This window comes from Cetorhinus maximus, chromosome 1 (genome assembly GCF_964194155.1).
Source record: "Cetorhinus maximus chromosome 1, sCetMax3.hap1.1, whole genome shotgun sequence".
NCBI classification, from domain to species: domain Eukaryota; kingdom Metazoa; phylum Chordata; class Chondrichthyes; order Lamniformes; family Cetorhinidae; genus Cetorhinus; species Cetorhinus maximus.
Window position 1 is genome coordinate 246,120,415 of NC_135879.1, and position 13,371 is coordinate 246,133,785.

Here is a 13,371-nt window from a genome sequence, read left to right on the forward strand (position 1 = left end):
GGCATACCTAAAATTGAGGTGTCATCATGGTGAAGCTATAAAACAGGACTACTTGCGTACCAAAGAGCATAAGCAGCAAGTGATAGACAGGGCTAAGCGATTCCACAACCAACAGATCAGATCTAAGCTCTGCAGTCCTGCCACATCCTGTCGTGAATGGTGGTGGACCTTTAAACAACTCACTGGAGGAGGAGGCTCCACAAATATCCCCATTCTCAATGATGGGGGAACCCAGCACGTCAGTGCAGAAGACAAGGCTGAAGCATTTGTAACAGCCTTCAGGCAGAAGTGCCGAGTGGATGATCCATCTTGGCCTTCTCCAGAGATCCCCAGCATCACAAATGCCAATCTTCAGCCAATTCAATTCACTGCACGTGATATCAAGAAATGGCTGAAGGCACTCATTTCTCCAAAGGCTATGGCCCTGACAATATTCCGGCAATAGTGTTGAAGACGTGTGCTCCAGAACTAGCTGCACCCTTAGCCAAGCTGTTCAAGTACAGCTACAACACTGGCATGTACCCAGCAATGTGGAAAATTGTCCAGCTTTGTCCTGTCCACAAAAAGCAGGATAAATCAACCTGGCCAATTACCCCCAGCAGTCTACTATAGATCATCAGCAAAGTGATGGAAGGTGTCATCGATTTTTTTTTTTGTAAAAATATACTTTATTCATAAAATATCTTCAATCACATTCCAAACCATTTCAAAAACAACATTACAAGGGTACAATCCAGGTTAAAATTTTACAAGATGTATCACCAGGTGCATCAGTACAAACAATATTACAATCATTTACAGCCTTTCATTTTGATCTGTACAGCCCGAGGGGCTCTAAACAGTTCCCAGTCTCTCGGTGCGCTGTGGTAGAAAGGTCTTAGACAGCGACCCTTCCCCATTGCGCCTTTGCGGCAGCTGCCCCAAGCTTTAGTGCGTCCCTCAGCACGTAGTCCTGGACTTTGGATTGTGCCAGTCCGCAACAATCGGTCGGGGACAACTCTTTGTGCTGGAAGACCAACAAGTTTCGGGCAGACCAAAGCGCGTCTTTCACCGAGTTGATGATCCTCCAGCTGCAGTTGATGTTTGTCTCGGTGTGTGTCCCTGGGAACAGCCCGTAGAGCACAGAGTCCTGTGTCACAGAACTGCTCGGGATGAACCTCGACAGCAACCACTGCATCTCTCTCCAGACTTTCTTTGCAAAGGCACAATCCACAAGGAGGTGAACAACGGTCTCTTCCCCACCACAGCCACCTCGAGGGCAACGTGCAGAGGGGGTGAGCCTCCTGGTGTGTAGGAAGGATCTGACGGGGAGGGCCTTTCTCACCACCAGCCAAGCTACGTCTTGGTGCTTGTTGGAAAGTTCTGGCGATGAGGCATTCTGCCAAATGACTTTGACAGTCTGCTCGGGGAACCATCCCACAGGATCCACCCTCTCCTTTTCCCTCAGGGCCTCTAGGACGTTACGTGCTGACCACTGCCTGATGGACTTGTGGTCAAAGGTGTTTTTCTGCATAAATTTTTCCACCAGGGACAGGTGGTACAGCACGGTCCAACTACTTGGAGCATTCCGCGGCAGCGTGGCCAGACCCATCCTTCGCAACACCGGGGAGGAGGTGTCATCGATTTTTTTTTTTTTTTTATTGTAAAAATATACTTTATTCATAAAAAACTTCAATCACATTCAAAACCATTTCAAAAACAACATTACAAGGGTACAATCCAGGTTAAACTTTTACAAAATGTATCACCAGGTGCATCAGTACAAACAATATTACAGTCATTTACAGCCTTTCATTTTGATCTGTACAGCCCGAGGGGCTCTAAACAGTTCCCAGTCTCTCGGTGCGCTGTGGTAGAAAGGTCTTAGACAGCGACCCTTCCCCATTGCGCCTTTGCGGCAGCTGCCCCAAGCTTTAGTGCGTCCCTCAGCACGTAGTCCTGGACTTTGGATTGTGCCAGTCCGCAACAATCGGTCGGGGACAAATCTTTGTGCTGGAAGACCAACAAGTTTCGGGCAGACCAAAGCGCGTCTTTCACCGAGTTGATGATCCTCCAGCTGCAGTTGATGTTTGTCTCGGTGTGTGTCCCTGGGAACAGCCCGTAGAGCACAGAGTCCTGTGTCACAGAACTGCTCGGGATGAACCTCGACAGCAACCACTGCATCTCTCTCCAGACTTTCTTTGCAAAGGCACAATCCACAAGGAGGTGAACAACGGTCTCTTCCCCACCACAGCCACCTCGAGGGCATCGTGCAGAGGGGGTGAGACTCCTGGCGTGTAGGAAGGATCTGACGGGGAGGGCCTTTCTCACCACCAGCCAAGCTACGTCTTGGTGCTTGTTGGAAAGTTCTGGCGATGAGGCATTCTGCCAAATGACTTTGACAGTCTGCTCGGGGAACCATCCCACAGGGTCCACCCTCTCCTTATCCCTCAGGGCCTCTAGGACGTTACGTGCTGACCACTGCCTGATGGACTTGTGGTCAAAGGTGTTTTTCTGCATAAATTTTTCCACCAGGGACAGGTGGTACGGCACGGTCCAACTACTTGGAGCGTTCCGCGGCAGCGTGGCCAGACCCATCCTTCGCAACACCGGGGACAGGTAGAACCTCAGCACGTAGTGACACTTGGTGTTTGCGTACTGAGGGTCTACGCACCGCTTGATGCAGCCGCACACAAAGGTGGCCATCAGTATGAGGGCGATGTTGGGCACGTTTTTTCCCCCTTTATCTAGAGGCTTGTACATCGCGTCCCTGCAGACACGATCCATTTTCGACCTCCAGATAAAGCGGAAGATGGCTCGGGTGATCGCCATCGCGCAGGAGTGTGGAATGGGCCAGACCTGCGCCACGTACAGCAACAGCGAGAGTACCTCACACCTGATGACCAGGTTCTTACCCGCAATGGAGAGGGAGCGTCGCTCCCACATGCCCAGTTTCCTTTTCACCATAGCCACTCGCTCCTTCCAGTTTCTAACGCATGCCCCGGTCCCTCCGAACCATATCCCCAGCACCTTCAGGCCGTCAGCCCTGACAGTGAAGGGGACAAAGGATCGGTCAGCCCACTTCCCAAAGAACATGGCCTCGCTCTTCCCACGATTTACCTTGGCTCCCGAGGCCAGTTCGAACTGGTCGCAGACGTGCATCAGTCTGCGCACCGACAGCGGATCCGAGCAGAAGACGGCGACGTCGTCCATGTACAGGGAGGCTTTTACCTGAGTGCCTCCACTGCCTGGGATCGTCACTCCTCTTATGCCCGGATCCTTCCTGATGGACTCGGCAAAGGGTTCTATGCAGCACACAAAAAGGACAGGCGAGAGAGGGCAGCCCTGCCTGACTCCAGATTTAATCGGAAAGCTATCTGTTTCCCACCCATTGATTGAGACTGCGCTACTGATGTTAGTGTAGAGCAGTTGGATCCAATTTCGAATTCCCTCCCCAAACCCCATTTTGGAGAGCACATCCCCCATGTAGGTGTGCGATATTCTGTCAAAGGCCTTCTCCTGATCCAAGCTGATGAGGCAGGTATCCACACCCCTGTCCTGTACATAGGCAATCGTATCCCTGAGCAGCGCCAGGCTGTCAGAGATCTTCCTGCCTGGCACAGAGCAGGTCTGGTCAGGGTGAATCACCAATTCCAGAGCGGATTTGACCCGGTTGGCGATGACCTTGGACAGAATCTTATAGTCCATATTCAACAGTGAAATGGGTCGCCAATTTCTAATTTCCTCCCTTTCCCCCTTGTGCTTGTAGATGAGGGTGATGATGCCTTTCCTCATGGATTCTGACATGCTGCCGGCCAGGAGCATACTCTCGTACACTTCTAGCAGGTCTGGGCCGATCAAGTCCCACAGAGCCGAATACAACTCCGCCGGCAGGCCGTCGCTTCCGGGGGTTTTACTCTTCTCGAAGGACTCGAGGGCCTTAGTCAGTTCGTCAGGAGTTAGCGGTTTGTCTAGGCTCTCCCGCGTACTGTGGTCTAGGACCTCCGTGATAGAGGACAGGAAGGACTGGGAGGCCGTGCTGTCCGTGGGCTTCACGTCATACAGTCCGGCATAAAAGGATTTGCTGATCCTCAGAATGTCGGACCGTGATGACTTTACTGAGCCGTCTTCTTCCTTCAGGCTGCTGATCACAGAGCGCTCTCTGTGTACCTTTTGGAAGAAGAAACGTGAGCACGTCTCATCCTGCTCCACGGAGCGGACTCTGGAACGGAAGATGATCTTGGAGGCCTCCGAGGCAAAGTGCGAGGCTTGCTGGCCCTTCACCTCTTGGAGCTCCTCCTTGACATCGACCCCCATCGACTGCAGCCGGAGCAGATTCTGCATCTTTTCCTGGAGTCGGGACATTTCCCTCTGTTCCTTTCTAGCTTTCTGGGTGCCTTTGAGGATGAAAAACCTCTTGATGCTTCCCTTGATCACTTCCCACCAGTGTGTCAGGGACTCAAAGAGGGGTTTCACGGTTCTCCAACCTTTGTAATCCCTCTTGAGCTCCTCAATGTTCTCTGGGGTCAGCAGTTGCACATTTAGCTTCCATGCCCCCCTGCCCACCCTCAGGTCTTCCTCCAAGTGGCAGTCCGCCAGTAGGAGGCAGTGGTCAGAGAAGAACACCGGCTTGACGTCGGTGGATCTGACTGTGAATGCACGGGACACAAACAGGAAGTCTATCCTGGAACGAATGGACCCGTCTGGCCGCGACCAGGTGTATCTACGCTGCGCTCCGTCTGCAGGGTTGCTGAAGACGTCGTGCAGCTTGGCATCCTTAACTGTTTCCATCAGGGATCTGGACGTAGCGTCCAGTCTGCTTCCGGCCCTGCCGGATCGTCCAGCCGCATCGATGATGCAGTTGAAGTCCCCGCCCAGAATGACCGGCCTGGAGGTCGCCAGCAGCAGTGGGAGCTGCTGAAAAACCTCCAGCCGCTCAGCCCCTTGTGCCGGGCCGTACACGTTAATTAACCGGAGTGGAGCGTTCTTGTACATTACGTCTGCTACCAGGAGTCGCCCGCCCACCACCTCCTTGACCTCGGAGACGGTGAAGTTGCCTCCCCGCAGCAGAATACCCAGGCCGGAGGAACGAGAGTCGTTTCCGCCCGACCAGATCGATGGCCCGTGGGACCACCATCGTGACCATTGCCTGTAGGAGCTGAGGTGCGGTATCGCACACTCCTGCAGAAACAACAGGTCAGCTTTGACCTTGGCTAGGTAGTCCAAGGTCGCAACACATCGCGTAGTAGATTTAATGCTACGCACATTTATGGATACAATCTTTAAACCCATATTAAAGCATTTATTCTCCTACCAAACCCACTGTCTCTGAGAGTCCCAGACCTTTAGTCTGCTCCTTCATACCCGTAGTGAGCTCAAATTCCTTCACTTTGGATGGGCTGAGGTAGATCTCCTTGGCCGTGTTCTGCTCCAGTGGCATCTGGAGGTTCACGTAGTGAGCGGATTTTGAGATGACCTTTGCTGGAGAAGCTTCTCCAAAACTCACCCCCTCTGGGGGGTTGCTGTTCCCGGCTTCCTGGAGCTGGGGTGCGATGATTGCCTCACTGCTCCCAGATTCCAGGGGCTGTGGTGCACTGGCCTCCTGAGGTTGCAGGCAAAGTTGGGGTGCGTTGGTCTCCTTGTTGTCTCCAATTTTCTGGAGCTCGGGTGTCTCGTCCTCCAACGCCCTGGAGCTTTGCCGCCTCTTCTGTCGGTGCCGCTCTGGCACTTCCTCATCCGAAGAGCTGCTGCCCTTGTCATCCGTGTCGGATGGGAGACGCCTCTTGCCGCTTCTCTGGGAAACGCCTTTGCTTCTTCTTCGCTCCCTCTTACTTTTCTTGTTCTTCACCGTCCGCCACTCCCCCTGCTGCTTTTCCACTGCTGCCTCCTCCTCCATTGATTCGCTGTCCTGAGGACTGGAAGGTTCAGGGGGTGGTGCTGTTGATTGGCTCTCTGTTGCCTCAATCTCTTTCTCCACCTTGTCTCTCTCTGTGTCCTCCTTTGTCCCGTTGAGCTCCCTGGGGGCCTTGGTGGTTGGAGTGACACGGAACATTTCTTCTGCTTCCCCGTGGTCGGCTTTGGCTGCCTGTGCGTAAGTACGGCAGCGTTTGGGGCAGGTCCTGTAGAGGTGACTTGCCTCGCCACACAGGTTGCAGCACTTGGCCTGTTTGCAGTCTTTTGTCTGGTGCCCTTCCTGTTTGCAGATCTTGCAGAGGGAGGCGCTGCAGTTGGCCGCCACATGACCAGCCTTGCCGCATGAGCGACAATGCTTGGGTTGCCCAGCGTAGACCAGGTAGCCACGGTTTCCCCCGATTGCGAAACTGGAAGGAGGGTGGAAAATGGCTCCCTTACCATCGGTCTTTAGCGTGACCTTAAACAGGCGTTTGCCTGTCCAGATCCCCAAGTCGTCTCGAATCTCGGTGCCGCTCCCCACCTTATCGAAGTACCTGGTGAGGAAGGTGACCACGTCGGCGACAGGGACGAAGGGGTTGTACACATGCACCATCACCTCACGTTCCCGTTGCAACGGCAGAGAAAAGTGCGGCTCCGCCGTCAGGATCTTCATCTCCGGCAGGTCTCTCTTCTCCTCGAACACCCTCAGGAGCCGGACGCAGTCTGCCACTTGCTTGAACGTCACGTCGAAATAACCACCTTTGCGGGAGTCGTGCAGGGTGAAGATCTCCGTAGCTTGGAAGCCGCACGCCTTCAACAGGATCCTCCTGGTGAAGAAGCCCCGATCCATAGGTGATCCTCCTTCGTCGCTGTGGTTCACCGTGACTCGGACGGTGATAGGTAACCCACGGTATGAATTCGGATTGCGATTGGTTTTCGCCCTTCCATCCCGACCTTGCCATGGCAGGACCATGGTGTCGCTCCTGCAACACTTGATCTTAGCCAAGAGGCCGAGAAGCGAGGTGTCATCGATACTGCTATCAAGCAGCACTTCCTGAGCAATAACCTGTTCACTGACGGTTAGTTTGGGTTCCGCCAGGGCCAGCTCCTGACCTCATTACAGTCATAGTGAAAACATGGACAAAAGGGCTGAATTCAAAAGATGAGGTAAGAGGCAACATTTGACTGAGTGTGGTATCAAGGAACCCTAGCAAAACTGGAGTCAATGGGAATCAGGGGAAAAATTCTCCACTGGTTGGAATCATACCTAGCACAAAGGAAGATGGTTGTGGTTGTTGGAGGCCAATCATCTCAGCTCCAGGACATCACTGCAGGAGTTCCTCAGGTTGTGTCCTTGGCCCAAACATCTTCAGCTGCTTCATCAATGACCTTCCTTCCATCATAAGGTCAGAAGTGGGGATGTTCACTGATGATTGTACAATGTTCAGTACCATTTGCGACTCCTCAGTTACTGAAGCCCATATGCAGCAAGGCCTGTACAGCATTCAAGTTTGGTCTGATAAGTGGCAAGTAACATTCACGCCACACAAGTGCCAGGAAATGACCATCTCCAACAAGACATCTCCCATCTCTCCAACCAGCTCCTCAAGATGTTCAATGGCATTACCATCACTGAATCCCCCACTATCAACATCCTGGTGGTTACGATTGACCAGAAACTGAACTGGACCAGACATATAAATACTGTGGTACAAGAACAGGTTAGAGGCAATGAATTGTGCGGAGAGTAACTCACCTCTTGACTCTCCAAAGCATGTCCACCATCTGCAAGGCAGGAGTGCAATGGAATGCTCCCCACGTGCCTGGATGAGTGCTGTTCCCACAACACTCAAGAAGCTCAACACCATTTAGCTATAAAACAGCCTGATTGATTGGCACCTCATCCAATACCTTCAACATTCACTCCTTCCTACACACGGTAGCAGCAGTGTGTACCATCTACAAGGTGCACTGCAGCAACTCATCAAGGCTCTTGTGACAGTACCTTCCAAACTCTGCCTTCTACCATCTAGAAGGACAAGGGCAGCAGATAGATGGAAACACCACCACCTGCAATTTGCCCTCCAAGCCACACAGCATCCTGACGTGGAAATATATCGGCCGTTCCTTCACTGTCGCTGTGTCAAAATCCTGGAACTCCCTCCCTAACAGCACTGTGGGTGTACCTACAGCACATGGACTGCAGCGGTTCAAGAAGGCAGCTCACCGCCACCTTCTCAAGGGCAACTAGGGATGGGCAATAGAAATGCTGGCCCAGCCAGCGAAGCCCACATCCCGTGAAAAAATTTAAAAAAAAGTAGAAAGAAATTCAGAAGTTACTGACAATGTAAATTGTTCAGAACAGTCAGTTTGTTCCTGAATGTCTCACTGTCGATTCTAGATTGTGATTGATGACTACTGTGTTTGTTTTCTGAACTAAGTTCAGAAAACAAATAGGCAAATGTTCAATCTGAACATGGAGCATGTCTCGAACTGAAATGACAAACTGTACCTGGACTGCTCTCTGATATGACAGTATGTTCCACAGTGTTTCACCGGAGGATCAGCGGCCACTCAGTAGAAAGTCGAAGAAAAGTCATAGGAATTGAATACAAGAATAGTCAGATACATTGTGAGAAGGGGTTTTTCAGTTAGGCAGAGGAGTATCCAGGCAGGGGCTCACGAGAATATCCCAGAGTAAGGAATGTGACAGCTGATAGTGGAGTGGGAGGGGGAGAATTACAGAGGTAACCGTCCCTCCAAAAGAAACCCAGCATTTTCCTTTCATAGAATCAGAGGTTTATAGCACATTCAGCCCATTGTGCCGGTGCTGAAAGAGCTGTCAACTTTTCCCACTTCCCTGGTCTTCCCCCATAGCTCTTCAAACCTTTCCTTTTCAAAACTTATAATAATAATAATAATAATGGTGTTTTATTGAAGAAACACATTTGTAGCCTGAAGACTGAATTGCAGTGTGACTTATATCAAAAGATCCATATTTAAATTAAGTAATCCCCAATCAAGGTACCTCAGTGGGAGCCCACCCCTTTCCCCCCGCCACCATCAACCCTCCCCACCCCCAACCCCCACCTCTCAAGATGTCAGCCTGATCCAGAAAACTGGTTCAGAGTTAGCAAGATCAGTGAGATTTTCCCAAAGAAAGAAGCCCCACCTGCAATATCTGGCTTCAATGCGAAATATGTCATCTCTTGACTCTGCAGGACTCCCTCGGTAATACACGGAAAGTCAGAAGCCCGTGCTTGTGCGTTCTGTATCTGTGCTATTGACGTTTGCAGTGTAGCAGCAGAATGTCTTATCTGTCAGTGTGCTTGGCCCTTCTCCCAAACTGTTCAGGGTTTTCATGTTTCTCCTCCTCCTCCTATTGCCTGGGTAAGGCTGGGGGCTGTTACAAAGTTATTTCTGACATGAATCAAGGCTGGCACAGATTCAGAAACAAACTAAAAGCTGAGACAGATTGACGGAGAGTGAAAGACAGAGAAACTCAAGAGGGAAAGAGAGATTGATCAGGAGGACAGAGAGAGAAAACTGTGTTCATAAAGGGAGAGAACTTTGAGGTGGAGAGTAAAAGGGTTGTGATCATTCACAATGTTTGCCAGCAACGTGTGTTTGGTATTTCTGATCTGGTGCCAGGTTTTAAATCTTTCAGCAGCAGCGAATGAAGAGACTCCAGCTGACGATGTGGTAACTCTCAGGAGTGGAACATTGTTTACTGGCCCCAGTAACAGACCCGCCGATCATTCACAAGGAGCTGATTGGGACACCGAGATTAAAGGAGCTGCTTCAAGTGGACAAGGAACTGCTTCAGGTGAGGAAGAATAGTGATGGTTTAAGACTCAGTTTTTCTACTCTTCCATAAATACTGAGAACACTGGGAATGGCCCATTGTACAGCTCAGTACAGTTCAGGGGGTACAACACCGATACAGTTCAGCAGGCACAGGGCAGGCATTGTTCAGGCTGGCTATGCAGCACAATCATAGAATGACTACAGCACAGAAAAAGGCCACTTGTGCCCGTCGTGTCCGTGTCAGCTCTCTGTTAGAACTACTCCACTAGTCCCGCTCCCACGCCTTTTCCCTGGAGCCCTGGAAATTTTTTCTCTTCAAATAATTATCCAACTCCCTTTTGATAGCCCCGAATAAATCTGTCTCCACCCTTGGTTCCCTTTTCTTATTAACTTTAAGTACAGCCAACCGATCCAATAGCCCCTCTTTGTCAGTTTTCAGGACCTTGTCGCAGGCCGAATGTATGTGTTCCCTTTACTGTCATGATCAGTATGTTTGAAAGAGTGGCGTGTTTTTTACTCTCCCAGAGTGAGCGTTCCAATTAAATAATTCCAGCAGCAAACTTGTGGTGAGTTTAAAAATAAAGAACGTTAATAATTCTCATCCACTTACCCTGAAAATAACATAATGGGCTGTAACTTCTGATGGAGTGGCGATTGAGTTAGATTGCCACTCCACTCAAAAGCACTCACCTTAAAACCCAGGGGATACTTTTTTCTATCCATTCAGGGGATGTGGGCATCACTGGCTAGGCCAGCATTTATTGCCCTTGTTCAGAGGGCATTTAAGAGTCAACCACATGGCTATGGGTTTGGAGTCACATGTAGGCCAGTAGATTTCCTTCTCTAAGGGCATTAGTGAACCAGATGGGTTTTTTACAACAATCATTTCTTAGACTTTTAGTTCCAGTTTTTTAGTTCTGGAATTCTGTTGTGGTGGGATTCAAACCCAGGCCCCCCCCCAGAGCATTGCCCTAAGTCTCTGGATTACGAGCCCAGCAACAATACCACACCGCTATCGCCTCCCCTTCCAACTCAGGCTGGGCGAGATCTGGTCAGTGCAGCGTGTCCCTGGCACCTAGCATTGAGGGCAGTAGAGTTACAGGTAAGTAACCCGTGCCACCTTTTTTACAGCACTAGCTGCTGTGAACCAGGTAAGTTAAAAGGTCCAGCCAGGTTTCAAGGTCTTTGACAAGCCAGGGAGAAAGTAATACATGAGGATAATGGGTAGGATTGGTGAGGGGATGGGGGTCAGGTCGGGTCAGGTCAGGTGGGGAGGTGTCTGGTCAGGTTGGGCGTGGGGGTTGGGGGATGGGTCGGGACCTGGAGAGGAATTGGGTCGCGTCTTGGGGGGGGTGTCGGGTCGGGTTAGGTCGGGCCTTGGGGGCTGGGGTGTCGGGTGAGGTAGGTCCTTGATGGATGGAGGTGTCGGGTCAGGTTGGGCCTTGGGGGATGGGGTGTCGGGTCAGGTAGGTCCTTGATGGATGGAGGTGTCGGGTCAGGTAGGCCCTTGATGGATGGAGGTGTCGGGTCGGGTCGGGCCTTGCGGTATGGGGGTGTCGGGCCAGGTAGGCCCTTGACGGATGGGGTGTTGGGTCAAGCCGGGCCTTGGGGGATGGGGTGTCGGGTGAGGTAGGTCCTTGATGGATGGATGGAGGTGTCGGGTCAGGTTGGGCCTTGGGGGTTGGGTGTCGGGGGTCAGGTAGGCCCTTGACGGATGGGGGTGTCGGGTGAGGTAGGCCCTTGATGGATGGAGGTGTCGGGTCAGGTCGGGCCTTGGGGGATGGGGTGTCGGGTCAGGTAGGCCCTTGATGGATGGAGGTGTTGGGTCAGGTCGGGCCTTGGGGGATGGGGTGTCAGGGGTCAGGTAGGCCCTTGATGGATGGGTGTGTTGGGTCGGGTCGGGCCTTGGGAGATGGGTGTGTTGGGTCGGGCTGGGGCTTGGGAGATGGATGTGTTGGGTCGGGCTGGGGCTTGGCGGGGGGTGGGGGGTGGGGGGGAAGGATGTGAGTTCGGGGAAGAGTTGGGCCTGGTGGTGGAGGGGGGAAGCTGGCAGTCGGGCCTGGCAGTGTGGGATGGGGGGGTCAGCAGTCGGGCCGGGGGAGGGGGTGTGGTGGGATGTGCAGGGAGGTCGGAAGCAGGGCCTGGCACCGGGGGAAGGGGAGGTTGGCAGCTGGGCCTGTTGGGGAGCCCTGTGGTGGGTGTGGGGACTCCCATGTGTTAGTTCCTGTTGCCAGGTGTAAACCCTTGGGGGTTGGGGGTGTCCTGTTGGGGGTGTCCCATGGGGGAGGTAATCGGGAGGATGGGGGAGTCCCCTGGGGGTTCGGGGTGTTATGAGGCGAGAGGGAGTATCATGGGGGGGGTCGGTGTTGCACTGGTACAATAGTTACCCACAATTTATAATTGGTTTTAATTCTCTCTAATGTTTTCTGGGTAACTATTGATGCAGGACATTTTGTGATTTAAATTTGTTAGATGAAGTTTGTGATTTAAATGGCATTTTCGAATGTTTCCCACTGCAGGGCAGTTGCTCATTGGAAGTTTGCACTTCCCAGATTGTCATGCAATCCTTACCTGGGAACCTCTGTTGCGGGTGTGTGTTCCCCGCAATCTTTGGGGTATCCCCAAATACGACGCCCTGGAGCTCAGATTTTACGGCCCATTATTTCACTCATTCACCTCTCGTCTACAAAGCTTAGGTACAAATGAAGGTAACATACTGTTACAGCTGAGGATTGTTTCAGTCTCTTTTGTGACAGGACTCAGGTTTCTTAGATTAATTTAATCCTTAAAGGTTGAAGTGAAGTCTGGTAGAGCAAAGGATTCTCAGTAATTTTTAATGTTTATAGTAGTTGAATTTTGAGGAGGACACTTCTCAGGTGAACTCAAAGTTTGAACAGATTGGGGGAATCCTTCTTTCTGTTAGCATCTCCCTCTTTCAAGGTATTGCTGTTTATTATCTTGGCTGCTTGGGTGACTTGCAGTTAGTTCAATGGCTTTGGGTGTAACTCTCTGCAAGTAGCTTCTAGCTGATTTTAAAAGCAGACAACAAAATAGTTCCCTCATCATGTGACTTATACAGCTTCAGAGTCCTTTCTCCAATCAAAGGGGTGGTGTGTAAGTTAATTCCACATTGTGTGTTGTTGCTGTACACCTTGAGATTCATCCAGTCTAGTTTGGATGAGGGAGACCATCAAAATATGATGGACATTGGGGGGATCCATTCACATTTGTCTTACACATGTTGAGTTTTAATGATCCCTTTTGTCCAGTGTGAAACAGAGATATAGGTTGGCTGGAATTCTTGTGGTTGTTTTGTTTTGATCCATCCTTAAACAAAGGTATATGTGAATTTCCCAGATGGCTGTGAATGTCCATATTTAATTAAGTATTTGCTTGAGACTTAGGACTGTCTGAAGCTCAAAATGCCAAAGGTCACATGATTTACAATGGCTATTTAAATAATCTGTGTCCAGTTTTTAAAAATATTGACTGAAAGTTTATAACGTACTGAGACAGAACACGCCCCCACTGCACAGGACAAAATTGAATTGTGATGACATTTTTTTAATGTCTTCTCTGCGAAACAGAAGGAAATGTACACACATTCACTCTTCATACACATTCTCACACAGTAACCTGGTACTGCTACAGTTTTGTCTGTTGCATTCTCTTTCAAATTATCTCCAGTTATGT

General features: G+C 50.9%; 1 protein-coding gene across 1 annotated transcript in view; it reads left to right on the top strand.

The window, feature by feature from the left end:
* The first annotated feature begins 9,212 nt into the window (after positions 1-9,212).
* LOC144688623 (disintegrin and metalloproteinase domain-containing protein 12-like) overlaps positions 9,213-13,371 on the top strand; it is an 812,806-nt gene continuing 808,647 nt past the window's right edge. The window contains exon 1 of the mRNA XM_078555419.1: positions 9,213-9,697. Within this exon, the coding sequence (XP_078411545.1) occupies positions 9,478-9,697 (220 nt within the window). The 5' untranslated portion in view covers positions 9,213-9,477. The remainder of the gene's footprint in view (positions 9,698-13,371) is intronic.